Below are 15,798 nucleotides of genomic sequence, written 5' to 3'. Positions count from 1 at the left end.
CCCTTTCTGAAATTCTTTCCTCCTAATATGCTTATCATGCCATCTCTTAGTTCTTTCCTTGTAAAGCTTGGCATTTTCATAAGCATCTAATCTAAGTTCCTCAAGTTCATTTAGTTGCAGTATTCTTTTTTCTCCTGCAGTTTTTAAGTCAAAATTCAGTGTCCTTATGGCCCAATATGCTCTATGCTCCAACTCCAAAGGTAGATGACAAGCTTTCCCATAAACCAATCTAAATGGGGTGGTGCCAATAGGAGTTTTAAAAGCTGTTCTATAGGCCCAAAGAGCATCATCTAACTTTAGTGACCAATCTTTCCTTGAACTATTCACTGTTTTCTCAAGAATTCTTTTCAACTCTCTATTTGAGATCTCCACTTGACCACTAGTTTGTGGATGGTAGGGTGTTGCAACCTTATGCTTCACTCCATATTTTTGTAATAATCTTTCAAATTGATGGTTGCAAAAATGAGAACCTCCATCACTTATAATGGCACGTGGAGTTCCAAATCTTGTGAAAATGAACTTTTTAAGGAATTTAATCACAACTCTAACATCATTAGTTGGAGATGGTATAGCTTCAACCCATTTGCTCACATAATCTACTCCAACTAAAATGTATTTGTGTCCCAAGGACGATGGAAAAGGTCCCATGAAATCAATGCCCCACACATCAAATAGTTCCACTTTCAATATATTTTGGAGGGGCATTTCATCTCTCTTCGAGATATTACCCATCCTTTGACACCTATCACATGCATTTACAAACTTCCTCACATCCTTAAACATGTGTGGCCAAAAGAACCCTGCTTGAAGAACTTTTTCTGCAGTCTTTGTCACACTCATATGACCCCCATAAAGTGAAGAATGGTAATCTTTAATAACATTCCCTATCTCCTCATCAGCTAAACATCTTCTAATCAACCCATCTCCACATCTCTTGAACAAAAATGGCTCTTCCCAATCATAATCCTTCACATCAAAAAGAAATTTCTTCTTTTGCTGCCATGTTAGGTCAGGTGGAAGGATTCCACACACTAGATAGTTCACGAAATCTGCATACCAAGGGGTTTTTGCATTCATGATTACTAACAGTTGTTCATTAGGAAAATAATCATCTATTGGGGGTTCTTTTCCCAAATTATCCCCTTGTTCTTGCCTCAATCTAGATAGATGATCTGCTACCACATTTTTTACTCCTTTCTTGTCTTTAATTTCCAAGTCAAACTCTTGAAGGAGTAGCACCCACCTTATCAATCTAGGTTTAGCCTCTTTTTTCTGAAGGAGATACTTGATAGCTGCATGATCCGTGTACACTATTACCTTTGACCCCACAAGATAGGACCTGAATTTGTCTACTGCAAATACCACTGCCAAAAACTCTTTCTCTGTAGTAGAGTAATTTATTTGAGCATCATCTAAGGTTCTACTCGCATAGTATATTGCATACACCTTCTTATCTCTCCTTTGTCCCAAAACAGCCCCAATGGCATAATCGCTAGCATCGCACATTAACTCAAATGGTAATGACCAATCGGGAGGCTGCATAATAGGAGCAGATATCAAAGCTTCCTTTATCCTGCAAAAAGCATTCATACAATTAGTATCAAAATGGAATTCCACATCTTTACTCAATAAATTGGTAAGAGGTTTAGAAATCTTAGAGAAATCCTTGATGAATCTCCTGTAAAATCCAGCATGCCCCAATAAACTCCTCACTCCCTTCACGGATGTTGGGGGTGGCATTTTCTTAATAATTTCTACCTTTCCTTTATCCACTTCAATACCCTTGTTTGACACAAGATGTCCCAAAACAATTCCTTCTTGTACCATAAAATGGCACTTTTCCCAATTCAAAACTAAATTGAACTCTTCACATCTCTGCAAAACCTTAGACAAGTTAGATAAGCATTCATCAAAAGATTTACCATACATAGAAAAATCATCCATGAACACTTCCATAATACCCTCAATTATGTCAGAAAATATGGACATCATACATCTTTGAAATGTAGCAGGGGCATTACATAGTCCAAATGGCATCCTTCGATATGCAAAGGTACCATAAGGACATGAGAAGGTAGTTTTATCCTGATCATCTGGGTGAATAGGGATCTGAAAGAATCCCGAATAGCCATCCAAATAGCAAAAATAAGAATGATGAGCTAGTCTCTCAAGCATTTGATCTATAAATGGTAATGGAAAATGGTCCTTTCTAGTTGCGTTATTCAATTTCCTATAGTCTATACACAATCTCCATCCAGTTACAGTCCTTGTAGGTATTAGTTCATCATTTTCATTTTTCACTACTGTGATGCCCCCTTTCTTGGGTACAACATGAACTGGACTTACCCAATTGCTGTCAGAAATAGGGTAAATGATACCTGCATCAAGCAATTTCAAGATTTCCTTTTTCACAACCTCTTTCATATTTGGATTCAATCTCCTCTGTGACTCTCGAGAGGCTTTATGATTATTTTCCAACAAAATTCTATGCATGCACACAGAAGGATGTATTCCTTTAATATCATCAATGGTACAACCAATTATCCTTCTATGCTTTCTAAGAACTCTTAATAATTTTTCAACCTCACAATTAGTTAATTTAGCACTAACAATCACAGGATATGTAGAATTTTGACCTAGAAAAACATACCTGAGATTTGTTGGAAGAGGTTTCAACTCTACCTTAGGTGCTCCACTTTTTTCAAGCTTTGATGATGAAGTTGTATCTTGCTTTAAGTCCCCAATCTTTTCAATATCAGCCATAGGCAAAGGTGGATTTCCTTCCAAAATTGTAGCATATTCTGTAGCTTCTTCAATCTCATCCCCTTTTTTTATGTTATGAACCAAACAAGCTTCTAAGGGATCTTTAGGATGTTGCTTTTTAAGCACTTCTCTGACCTTCTCATCTATCACATCAATTCTCAAGCATGAATTTGAATCATCTTTCTTTTTCATTGCTTGAAACAAATTAAATTCAACTTTCTCTTCCCCAACTTCTAATGTAAGCCTCCCATTTTTTACATCAATCACAGCTCCAGCAGTAGCAAGGAAAGGTCTACCAAGAATAATAGGAATGTGTACATCCTCCTCCATCTCCAATACCACAAAATCCACTGGTATGAAAAATTTTCCAACTTTCAGAGGAACATTCTCAATTACCCCAATTGGAAATTTAATAGACCTATCTGCTAACTATAGTGAGATGGTAGTAGGCTTCATTTCTCCAATCTTCACTTTCTCATAGATAGACAATGGCATCAGACTAACACTGGCTCCAAGATCACATAAAGCCTTATCTATACTGATATCCCCAATGTGACATGGTATGGAGAAACTTCCAGGATCTTTCAGTTTGGGTGGAAGCTTATTTTGCAAAATAGCACTGCTTTCTTTCGTGAGAGCTACAGTCTCAAATTCCTCCAATTTCTTCTTGTTAGATAAAATCTCCTTCAAAAATTTAGCATAAGAAGGCATTTGTGCTAAAGCATCAGTGAAAGGAATAGTCACATGCAAAGACTTCAATACTTCTAAGAACTTCCCAAATTGTTTATCTAATTTCGCTTTCTGAAACCTTTGTGGGAATGGTAAAGGTGGCATGTAGGCTTTAGGTGCAACATATTTTGGTTCTTCCTCTTTGCTCTCCCTCTCCTTACTTCTTTTTTCTTCCACTGAATTTTCTTTCTCAGCTTCAATTCTAACTTCAGCTTTAGTTTGTTCATCTCCTTCTCTGTTTTTCTCTTCTTCAATTTTCTCTTCAATCTTTTTATCTCCATTCTCCAATATTTTTCCACTCCTCAATGTAATAGCCTTGCAATGCTCCCTTGAATTTTCTGGCTGGCGAGGGAGCTTCCCAAATGCTTTGTTACTTAAAGAGCTAGCTTGTTGAGCTATTTGATTCTCTTACATTTTGTTGTGTGTTGCCATTTGATCCACTTTAGATGCTAATTGAGAAATCATTTCTTGTTGACTTTGATGGCTCACAAGTAGAGTTTCAATCATAGCTTCTAACCTAGCTGTCTTGTCTGGTTGTGCTTGTTGTGGTAGAGGTGGAGCAGGTGCATTTTGAGGTTTAGAAATTCCAGGAGGAGGACCTCTATTCTGCTGAAAATTCTAATGTTGTTGATATCCAGAAGGTTGCTGAAAATTCTGATTTTGCCCTTGTCTACCTCCCCAAGAGAAATTGGGGTGGTTTCTCTATGCTGGATCATAAGTTGCAGAAAATGAGTTACCACCTGGTCTTTGATTGTAGTTCCCCACATAATCCACTTGCTCACTTGAAAAATCTTGATTAAGTGCAGAAAAATCTGCTGCACAATTGACATTTGCAGCTCTAACTTCTACTGAATTACTAGAACCTCTGGCTGAAGAATCTACTTTCATGCTTAGCTTGTCCATTTTCCTTGTCAAAGCATCAAACTTAGCATTAATCATATTCATGGCATCAAGCTCAAACATACCAGCTGGTTTCTTGATCTCACTCCTCTCACAGCTCCATTAGTAGTTGTTATAAGCAATTTTATCAAGAGCAGAAAAAGCTTCATCTTCAGATTTCTCCATAAGATCACCTCCAGAAGATGCATCAATTGTACTTCTAATAGCTGGTGAAACTCCATTGTAAAAGTGTTGAACAAGCATCCACTTAGGAATCCCATGATGTGGACATCTCCTTTGCAAATCCCTGTACCTCTCCCATGCTTCATACAAGCTCTCATCATCTCTAGGTTTGAAAGAAGTCAGCTCATTTCTTAGCTTAGCTGTCTTGCTTGGTGGAAAATATTGAGCTAAAAATGCTTGAGAAAGTTCATCCCATGTTGTGATAGAACCCGGTGGCAAAGAATGTAACCACTTTCTAGCTCGGTCCTTCAGAGAAAAAGGAAATAATCTAAGTTGAATTGCATCATCAAAAACTCCATTTATCTTCAACATATCACTGATGTCAAGAAAGTGTGCTAGATGCACATGTGGGCTTTCACTTGGATTTCTTCCAAATTGTGATTGTTGTACCATCTGACAAAGTGCAGGCTTCAGTTCAAAATTATTAGCTTCTACCCTTGGTCTTGTGATACTTGGCATGAAATCTCCAATGTTAGGATAGGCATGATCCTTCACAGAGCGGTTGTTATTGTTGTTGGCCATTTCTTCTTGTAATTCCTCTTGCTCTTGTGCTCTTTCTTGTTGTTGTTGAGCTTTAATTTCAGCTTTTCTCCTCTTAGATTCTGCTCTTAAAGCTTTTGCTGTCTTTTCTATTTCTGGGTCAAAGAATAAATTGATTTCTTCACTTTTTGTCCTTCTCATAAAATAAAGCACCTGAAAAACAAAATAAACAAATTCTCAAAGTAAAATGGTAAAAAGAAAATAAAATAAAGTGCCCAAATTAACCAAACAAACAATTGTTCAATATCAAACAAAAATCAAATCCCCGGTAACGGTGCCAAAAACTTGATTAGGGGAATCCGCAAGTATACGAGACGTCTCAAGTAATAAAGTGATGAATCAAGTATCGTTCCCATGAGGATTTGCTGTTTAGGTACCAAACTATGAATGAAGCGATTATTTGGGCTAATGATTAATGAATAAATGGTAAATGTAAATGAGCAAGGTAAATTGATTAATCTAATTGGAATAGGTAAAAGGGCAACAAATAAATTCTAGATCTAGTTTGCAATTAAACTAAATTAACAATGGATAATTCAAGTCAAAGTCTAATTATGCTAAAAGTGATTCCAGAGTTGGGGGTTTATGCATAAATTAATTGGGATTTGTCTTGGGCATTCCAATTTTTAGGGAAAAATAGAGTTTGAAGGAAATTGATTCTAAATTCCTTTGATATCTTTTTCAAGCAAACCAAAGTGTGTTCTAAAATAACCAAACCTACTTTCGTATGTTATTTGATTACTTTAAAACCCATTAAGTTTTGTAACCAATAATTAATTCCTCTTAAAATCCTAGTTTATTTCTAAATCTAGGTGATTTTAAGTTCCAATCCTTGATTATCTATCAATGACTTTCACCTTTCGGTGCTTCAATCAAAGATTAACACAATACCCAATGGGTACCAACATTAGGCAAGTAAATCAAGCACACAAGGAAGGAATCAAAACTCATATTTATGTAAAATAAGGAAATACCCAGTCCAAATCCACAAATTAATCTAAAACATATTTCCCAACTCTGAAATCTAAAGAGATTACTCACTCATGATGGTATTTGCAAGAAAGGTTGATGGAAAAGTAAAGAAAAACATGATAAAAGGACTAAAATAGAAAAACCCAGGTAGAAGAACCAAAATCTCTGGTTTCTGGAGCTCCAAAACTGATGCAGCAGCTCCTCCTCGAAGACAAAATGGCGTCTCCTCTCTCTCTCTATTAAATTTTCTTTCCTTTTTGTCTTTCCTTTCTTTCCTCTTGTGGCAAAAATAAGGAAATGATGAATTTATATGGTCCCAAAAAGTTGCCCTAAAAGTAAATAAGAGCCAAGGAGTGGGTAGGAAATGAGGTGTAAAATTATCCAAGTCAGCAGCATCTTTCACGTTCTGGGCAGTCTGCTTAGGGTTCGGCTTAACCCTAAGCGACTTTTAGCAGATTTCACAGTCGCCTTTATGCCTTAGGTTAAGCAGACCTTCAGCAAATCTCGGCAGACTTAGAGTAAAATGGACTTTTCTGCTCATGCTTGACTTGTGCTGCACCTTAAGCACTACCGCTTTACCCTAAGCATGATCTTAAGCAAAGTCTCAAGCAAATTTCGGCTGGTTTGCTCTTTCAAGGCTTGATTTCTTCAACTTTCCTCCATGCTTAAAGAACTCCAAATCTCTTCAAATCACTTCCTATTGCACTCATTGATCTTCGATTTGCCACAAAATCCTATCAAAAACAACAAAATTACAAAAATCAAATATAAAGTATCTAAAATTAACAAATAAGATAAAATAAAGCTAAAAACATAAAATACGCTAAAATATAAGGGCAAAATGGATGCAAAACTATCCTAAAATGCCTATATGAAATGAGTGTAATAGTAACTCAAATTTGTTAAAGATGAATTAAAGATCACAAGAGTGGCTCATGGCCATGATAAACCATTTTCAATTGAAAAAGGAACTAATTTCAAGATACTTGTATAATTCACCGATCTAAATCTCAGCAGTTCAGTGAGCAATCTGAAGTTTCCATTCTTAATTAAAACGTTGCCCACTTGAAGGCTGCAGCAATCTATTTCAGATGATTCTGAAGAGTAATTAGATTTTTTTTCCTGCATTTCTCTACATGTGAACCCATATCTTTGGATTAGAAGAATGAAATTGTAGGTTAACATCATCAAATTCAGAGCTCATATGTTCTACCTTCAGAAATCCCAATTCCTGGAAAGTTTTCTGCGATTGACAAGGGTTGGGAAAAGAACTTTGCTTTGGGATTTTTTCTTAAAGGAAATTTGTTAAATTATTAAAAATAAGTTTAAATTTCTTATAAAATATTTTGCCAAGCCACGTTACCATTCTCAGACGGCGTAACGCCGAAAATTTTGTTTGCTATTTGAAAGTAAAATTCGTGGAGTGATGATTAAGAAATTAAACATATAATAAAAAAAATGAATTTATTGGAGTTCAATCAAAAAGTCCAAGCACTTATGCCCTATTTGACAATATTAATTGTTTTATTAGTAGTTATTATTAGCTGTTTTAATAGTTATCTATTATTTTACTAGCTATTAGCTATTAAATATTTGTTATTAGTACTTAGCTGTTTCAATAATGATTTAACGTAGAAGTGTTTCGTAAAAGTAATTGTTAAATGTAAAAATAACTGTGAAATATAAAAATAGTATTATCTTGTTGATCTTAATCAAAACACTCACTTAACCTCTAAACACTAATATAAATATTATGCCATTAAATAGTATAAATAATAGAGGTGGTGTCTTGACTAGCGCTATTTTAAAAGCTGTTGCCGAACAGGATCATAGTAGGTATTTGGATTCTTAGTATTCAATAATTAATTTTATTTATGCTTTTTATAAATTTAATATTTGAAGAAAAGATAATAATATTCAACAATAAAGTTAATTAAGTTCTACATTTCTTATAGTGTTTGACGATGCTTTGCCTTTACTTTCCTCTACCACTGTTTTCTGGTTTCGAATTCGAAAATATATTGCAATATTTCCAATCTCAATATCTTGTAATTCGATGTTTGTTTGATCATCAGTTGTTTCTATTTTGGGATAAGCAAGGACTATTTTATTAATAAAAATTTAAGAAAAACTTTGCATATAACATTCACCTATACCTGTTTATCAGACCTCCCTCATACACCCAACTTAGAGCAAGATATGCTTAATTGCTAAGTGAAAAAACCACCAAAGAAACAGATCAGATCAACACAAAGGAGCCTAATGGTGGCCCAGTACAAAATAGCAAGCCCAACAGAAAGACAAGCAACCAACAGTACAAGAGCAAGCAGAAGATAGTTCAGACCGGAAAGAACCAAAACAACAAGGAACATAATCATAAAAAAGCATTGACACCCTGTTTATGTAGCACATCTGCAACCAAATTAGTTTCTTGAGGGGAATAGCTAAAAACAATAGGTGAATATGACCCAGTTCAATTTGGATTGATTTTGTCACCATTGACCTGACTAAACACTTAGCAAACCCAGCCATGAACTCAAAATAAAGGACCAGCATGTTAAAAACATGGAGAATCATTTTTCTTATAAAAACAAAAAAAAGGACCAACATGTTAAAAACAGAGCACAGAAAAGACATGGAGGACAGTACCTAGGATTGGATAAGATGCGACAACCAGTCAAGGGCCCCAGACCAAAGCAATGAAAGGACAAATCTGCGATAGAATTTGCTTCTCTTAAAACATGGCCGAAGATAATCTTTGTCAACCCGATTAAATTAGAGCTGATTGAGTTTATAGTCTGGGAAAGATACACTAATTGCAATAATCTCACTAAAACTTTGTCCACTAATTGCAATAATCTAATTCAGATGATTCTGAAGAGTGATTAGTTTTTCTTTTTTTTTCCTGTATTTCTCTACATGTGAAGACTCTTTGCACGATTAGAAGAAGGAAGTTTTAAATTACCACCATCAAATTCAGAGCTCAAAATCTCTGACCTTCAGAATTTCCAATTCTTGGAAAAGTTTTCGATGAATGACAATATCCCACATTAGATTGCGAGAATTCTTTTTTAATTAATAAAAGGAAAAAGTTCACAAATTATTAAAAAATAATATTTATATAAATTAATATCTAATTCAATATTTTATTTAAAAAATAAATACATAAATATCTTTCCATGCCGATAGTTGAAAAATGCCAATACTGCTTAAAAAGGAAAAATCCATTTCTCAAATAAAAATTGATTAAATCGATTCAAAAAGTGGCTAGTCAAATCGATAGCATTTAAACTTTTTTTTAAACTTACAGTTAAAATATTTTCAAATTATTTTATGCCAATAAAAATTAATTTTTTTTGTACACCTAGTATACTTTATAATTTGCCAAGTAAGTATGACTCTTGTGCTTACCTAGGAAAATAATACAACTTAATCTAAAAAAATATATATTTAATATTTTCATTAATTAATTTCATTACCCTTTTAGGCCATAATCAATTCTTGAAAGCTAGTCTTAGGAACTCCTACCTCCATCCATTTTAATCTGTTATATTTAAATTTTTCTATTTAAAATTATCTGTTGTATTTAGAAAATGAAAGAGCATTAATTATTTATTTTTTAATTTTATCCTTTATCTCTATTAAATATAATAAATATTTATGTAAAAAATAATTAGATAAGATAAAGGATAATTTAATCAATTATTAATTTATTTTTATGAAAATGAAAATGAAATTACTGTTTTAGACCATACATAAAAACATTTTATGAAAGCAACGTTTCAATGACAAAGCCGTTTAGGAGTGTGCAAACAAAATCGAAAAGGCCATCATAAAATCAATTCAAAAATTGATTAATTAAATTGATGGAAATTTAAAATGACGTGATTTTTTTCATTCACATTGAAAGTATTTTTTCACAGATTATGTAAAGTGATACTACTTAATATTTTCATAGATTAATTTCAAAAGATAGTAATAACATTAACTTTAAACACAACACAAAATGATAGACAGTAACATTCATTTCAAAGATAGGATAACAATACAGCCCAAGCTTGAAATTCCTATAGGAAACATAACATATCCAAAGATCTATTACAAGACAATCTAGGTCATTGGAGCTGAGAGTAGTCCAACGATATTATTCAATTGCAAGCGACACATAAAAGTCACACAACATAGGCTACATTATGTAGTATTTCCCAACCTTCCTTGAATTCCTTGAAGTAACCTCGTAGATCTTGTTTGATTGCAATGGCTTCTTAGGCGAATGTTTCAGGAATTTTGTGAACCATTTAGCTGAATCTTTGGGGTATCTTTTCAGGTTATCTTTGTAGTCTACATAGTACAAACCAAATCTTGATGTATAACCAATATTCCATTCGAAATTGTCCAAATATGACCATGCAAAGTAACCTTTGACATTAACTGAGTAATTCCTGCCAAAACCAACCATTGTTAGGAAAAATATTCAATGATTATCAACAATCTCTACATTAGCATCTTGGAAATTGTACTCACTTCAGGGATCCCAATGCATTCCACAAATGCTTCCGATAATAATTTATTCTGAATTCATCCTGAAGCGCTTCCTCAATGGGTTGGGTTTCATTATTATTATTGTCAACCCCTGAATTCGAGCATGAAAATTTTAATAAATTAGGGTAAAAATATAACTTTAATTAACTAGTTAGCTTTCCTACATGAGAAAGGATATAGACTACTTACCATTCTCAGTAATATAAATTACTGGGTTATTGTATGTGTCTTTGGTGTAATTCAAAAGATGTCGGATGCCTTTTGGGAAAATGTAAAACCAAGATGAGTAAGCCTACAAATTTTATTTTTTATGTTAGTAATATCATCCATAAATGTATAATTCTCTTTCTTATTTTTTTGTTTCTGTTATATTGTCTTGCATACTAACCTGTGGACCAATGAGATTACCATCATAATCATATGCTGCCAAGTGAAAAAAAAGAAAATTAACATGTTCTCAACTAAACTTTTTAAGAAAGAAAAAATTATATATATATATATATATATATATATATATATATATATATATATATACACACACACACACATGTACTTACGAGTCTCGGTAATATGATTATCGGTTTTGTATCTAATATGATTTGGATCAACTGTAGCATTTGGTTTTGCATAATATGAAGTGTAATATTGTAACCCAAGAAAATCATATGATCCTCTAAGAAGCTTAGATTCTTCATCAGTAAACTTGGGTAATCTATCTCCAACTAAATCCCTCACAGTTCTTGGATATGTGCCATAGGTCATAGGATCCATCCACCTGAAAATATGAAAAGTAAATGTGAAATGTATTGTACATATAAATGTTTAATTATTAGTCTTTTTTTTTTTGGTGGGGGGGTGGGGGAGGGGTAGAACTCACAATCCAAACATGAAATCAAGAGCTGTTTTGGCTGCTTCTACATCCGCTGGTTCATTGGACAAAGGTTCATACCAGAAGGTAAAGAGTGTTATCCCAATTTGGCCACCATGAATTGGCTACACAATCAATATAAGAAACTCAAATATTCATATATTTCTGCTTGGGAAAAAACAAACTAAGTAATTAATTACACACACATAAATACCTTGAATTTTTCTCTATATAATTGAACAACTGCAGCGTGAGAAAGAAGCAGATGATGGGCAACTATGTATGGTTCAGTGGCTGAGTTTCCAGCACGACATTGACGATTCACCCAAGATGAGCATCGACCAGGTGCAAAAACCCCATAATCATAGGAAAATCCACTAAGAGACCATGGTTCATTGAAAGTCATCCAATACTTCACTCGATCACCAAATTCTTCAAAAAGAAGATTCGCATATTCATAATAATCATACCTATATTTTATGCAAACAATTAATTAGATGTTTTATTAGTTAAATGCGAATATTATTGTTGACTAAAATTGATATGAAAGTTCTAACCATTATCTTTTTTATATATAATATAAAGTTGTATACTTACACAATATCACGACTTAAAAATCCACCATACTTGTCCTCTAGGGCTTGAGGAGTGTCCCAATGAAAAATAGTAACAAAAGGCTCCAATCCTAAATTTAGCAACAAAATAAAATAGAAGTTAGTTATAATTTCCATCTCCAATAAGAGTAGTGGAAGAAAAATTTCTTCTTTCCCTCAAAAAAAAAAAAAAAAAAAAAAAGAGGAACTAGAAGATCAATTTATGCTAGTTAAATAATTGTATTTTGTTCAAATTTTCCAATAAAAATTTGGTGTTTTATTATGTTTTTGAAATGGGAATAGAAAAGAGCACATCCCTTCAATATGCCATTTTGAACATTTTTCTAAATCCTAAAGGCATAAATTTTCTATTTGCCATTTGAATCCTTTAAAAAGAAAGGAGATAATCATCACCATTGCTTATAATTTCATTGATAACATTATTGTAAAATTCAATCCCTTCCTTATTCACTCCTTCACGTCTCCTTCCACCTGAATATTCAAAAGTTCAAAAATAAAGTTAGAAAGTGGTAAATATGCTGTGTATCAAAATTGAAATGAAGCCAAAACAAGTTGAAAGTTTATATTTTTAAACTTTAATATAATACTTACTAGGTATAACTCTGGACCATGAAATGGACATTCTGAAACCTTTAAAACCCATATTCTTCACATTTGCTATATCTTCCTACAACATCAGTTTCACAATCTATTTAATTTTATTGTTGATCTAATAAAGAAAAATAAATAACAGTTTGACTATTATACTTTGAAGCGATTATAGAAATCAACTGCAACGTCTCCATTGCTGCCATCCAATATTCTTTCTGCAATATTACATAAAAATAATTAACATTCTACATATACATATGTGAAGAATTTTAGGCATTAAATAATTTACTCGCACACACACAAAGATACCTGGCGTCTCCTTGGAAAATGTGTCCCATACACTAGGTCCTCTGCCCTTTGTTGTTGCTTCACCTTCGATCTAAATACCATAAATGAGGTATTAAATAAATATTTCTATGCATAATCCTATATGAGGTATTGAATAATTGTGTATTAATTAGTCAATTATTGTCATCCTTTTAGACAAGTAAAAATAGGAAGAACTTTCATTCTAACATGAGAGTGAAACAAGTACATAAAGGTTAATTTATACCTGGTAAGCAGAAGTGGCTGTCCCAAAAATGAAGTCATCTGGAAAATAACTACTACTAAAATCTTCTGGGATATCATCATCTGCCATTGTTGGCTTAGTAAGAGCCAACAAGCTTATGAGGAAGATGAGCATCGCTAACAGCTGAAGAGAATGTTTAGTAGCCATAACCATATTGATGGTGTTAGGATCTCAAGTGCTAGTGTGGTCTTCACTTCTTGCGATGCCCTCCTTATATAGAGTTCATGCAAAGGCATGGGAGTCGTCCACGTGACATATTGCATGCATGGTTTCTGCGTTTAAGGTCCCTAACCATGCATGGTGCCACGCAATTTTCCTGCTTTTTGAGAATTAAAAATATTTTTTATGTGTATGCCCGAATTGAAATTATTTTGTAAGCGTACACTTGAGCTAAAAAAATATTTTTTGAGTGTTGACCAAATTAAAAATATTTTTTAAGTGTACACTCGAATTAAAAATATTTTTAATTCTCATAAAGTAAGAAAGTTGCATGGAATTCCTTCAGCACATTATTAGTTACTAGTAGCTTCCATTTATGTTTAGTTCACTATGGACTATGGTGAAACTTTATGGGAAATTCTTCCCAAGTTGATAAAAAAATCCAACAGAATACATGTAACCACTGGGGTGTGATAAAAAAATCCAAGTTGAAGAATGCATTGTTCTGTTATGCACCTAATAAAACTTATAATTACTTTTCTCAGTTTCTTGTTAATTGGCGTTATGGGACCCGGGCGTATATACACCTAACCAATAGAAAATTAGTAAACTATTATTTTAAGTAGGTCCCACCATAATTTTATACAATGTGCCATGTTTGGATTGGTTGAGTGTACTAAATTCGGAGAAAGCGTTAGACAAATTACGTTTAATTTACTTTTTTAATTCGAACTTATATAAGTGATTATATTGTTTTACACATCAAAATGACTAGTCAAGTCAATGTTGCAACCCAACGACTTATATTCACCCTTTAATTTTTGTTTATTCCTGATGTGGGACTTATATTCCCAACACTCCCTCCTCAAGTACAATCACGTGATTATCACTTGATAATTAGTTAGTATTAACTCAATACGGACCCAATTATACAGCCTTATGGATGGTTGAAACCCACAATCCAGTCCAGACTTTGATGCTATATTAAATTTGGAGAGAGTACTAGTCAAATTACGTTTTAATTCATTTTATACCATCTTAAGAAAATGAGCCACCCCAAAAGCTTGCTCTAAGGGAGAGGAGTGCCTAAAGCCATATAAGGGACACATTACCTCTATCCCAAACCATTGTGGGATCTTAATACACCCCCTTACACTCAGGACTAAACACCTAGAGCAGGAAATATTCATGGGAGGCCCAAATATTGGTTAGGGAGGCTCTGATATCATCTTAAAAAAATGAACAGGACCTAGTTGGGTGTATACACACAGGTGTAGATAAGACTCACTTGTGGGGTTAATAGATTACATGATCAAATCGTTTGGCTTTAAAATAGTTATATTCTAATCGTGTTACATATTTTGCATCTTTCTTTAGCTTCTCCGCGATTTTATCCTTAATGGGTGTCGTTTAGCGCTCAGCTTTCTTGGAAATGGCAGATTGCTTTTCTTAGCTCTGCTCAATTGTGTTGGCTTTGGCAAATTGCGCAATGAGCCCTCTGAAAATTTGAAAAATTCCAAGGGTGTTATAGTAATTTTTTTAAAATTAATATTTTCTATTACTAATTAATAATTTTCTTCTTATACTTTTATATCAATTTAAAATTTTAATCGTTTTCTTCTTATAATCTCTTTGCTATCTATATATATATATATACATCTGAAATTTCTTGGGATCTCTAACTTAATGAAATTTTTTCACACTCATATTAGTGAAAAATCTTTTTTCATAATATTAGATGTTAGATCCATGCTATTTGTTTTATTTAACCTATAATTTTAATTGAATTTTCTTTTTCATGAATTATATAATGATTCTATCAGTCAATTATTGCAGAATTATTATGATCAATCAATTAACCTGTTCGATCAATATCTAAGCAAGTGAATAACAAATCACATATTTCAGTTGGATCCCCCAAGTTAAATTTATGCATCCGTCACTGGTTGATATACTTTTTTCCCCTTATAATTTGTCTTTCACCAATTTATTAAAAAAAATATCTAAATGTTCAAGAGGTATAGAAATGGGATCTCTTTGGTGCGAGTCATATTTTCTCTATAAGTGAATTCAACCAAGAAAATATAGATATGAGAGTTTACAATAAAATTTTCAAAATTATCCCAAAAAACAATTGGCAAGTCTATTGTAATGAAAAATTAGTTTTTTTTTTTTTATCAATTATATAAACATTATATTGGTTTCTCTTTAAAAATTTAGTGATCAAATGTCTATTTCTTAAGTTATCCAGAGTTTAGACGCTGTTAATTTTTCCTATAAAAAGTTTTAAATTAAAAACTTAAAAGGTATGCAAGGGAAATTAATGC

At 33.1% G+C, this 15,798-nt stretch overlaps 2 protein-coding genes and 1 non-coding gene across 3 annotated transcripts; 1 reads left to right on the top strand and 2 right to left on the bottom strand.

The window, feature by feature from the left end:
- Nucleotides 1-4,494: 4,494 nt before the first annotated feature.
- Nucleotides 4,495-9,484, bottom strand: LOC131172650 (uncharacterized). The gene is made up of 2 exons (XM_058134071.1): nucleotides 8,776-9,484; nucleotides 4,495-6,860 (listed from the first exon to the last, which is right to left on the bottom strand). Exon 2 carries the CDS (start codon nucleotides 5,293-5,295, stop codon nucleotides 4,495-4,497), a length of 801 nt encoding a protein of 266 aa, XP_057990054.1. The 5' UTR covers nucleotides 5,296-6,860; nucleotides 8,776-9,484.
- On the top strand, nucleotides 4,646-4,752 carry LOC131173470 (small nucleolar RNA R71). The gene has a single exon (XR_009143786.1). It is a non-coding gene; the product is annotated as a small nucleolar RNA R71 (small nucleolar RNA).
- A 631-nt stretch (nucleotides 9,485-10,115) lies between the features above and the next one.
- On the bottom strand, nucleotides 10,116-13,513 carry LOC110639369 (beta-glucosidase 24). Its single transcript, XM_058134070.1, has 13 exons — nucleotides 13,295-13,513; nucleotides 13,051-13,120; nucleotides 12,898-12,956; nucleotides 12,742-12,817; nucleotides 12,544-12,621; nucleotides 12,134-12,221; nucleotides 11,751-12,006; nucleotides 11,546-11,661; nucleotides 11,226-11,443; nucleotides 11,057-11,091; nucleotides 10,858-10,960; nucleotides 10,651-10,759; nucleotides 10,116-10,568 (listed from the first exon to the last, which is right to left on the bottom strand). The coding sequence occupies exons 1-13, from the start codon at nucleotides 13,463-13,465 to the stop codon at nucleotides 10,313-10,315; spliced, it is 1,635 nt and encodes a 544-aa protein (XP_057990053.1). The 5' UTR covers nucleotides 13,466-13,513; the 3' UTR covers nucleotides 10,116-10,312.
- Nucleotides 13,514-15,798: the final 2,285 nt, after the last annotated feature.

This window comes from Hevea brasiliensis, chromosome 14, assembly GCF_030052815.1.
Source record: "Hevea brasiliensis isolate MT/VB/25A 57/8 chromosome 14, ASM3005281v1, whole genome shotgun sequence".
NCBI classification, from domain to species: Eukaryota; Viridiplantae; Streptophyta; class Magnoliopsida; order Malpighiales; family Euphorbiaceae; genus Hevea; species Hevea brasiliensis.
This window is presented reverse-complemented; position numbering and strand designations above follow the sequence as displayed.

Bases quoted from the DNA above. Each gene is read 5' to 3' on its own strand.
- LOC110639369 (XM_058134070.1), bottom strand. From the start codon at position 13,465: ATGGTTATGGCTACTAAACATTCTCTTCAGCTGTTAGCGATGCTCATC. The intron at 12,222-12,543 runs GTGATGATTATC...TGCTAAATTTAG, and splicing joins CAATGAAATTATAAGCAATG to GATTGGAGCCTTTTGTTACT. The intron at 11,092-11,225 runs GTAAGTACATGT...TTCACTTGGCAG, and splicing joins TAATCATATTACCGAGACTC to CATATGATTATGATGGTAAT.
- LOC131172650 (XM_058134071.1), bottom strand. From the start codon at position 5,295: ATGAGAAGGACAAAAAGTGAAGAAATCAATTTATTCTTTGACCCAGAA.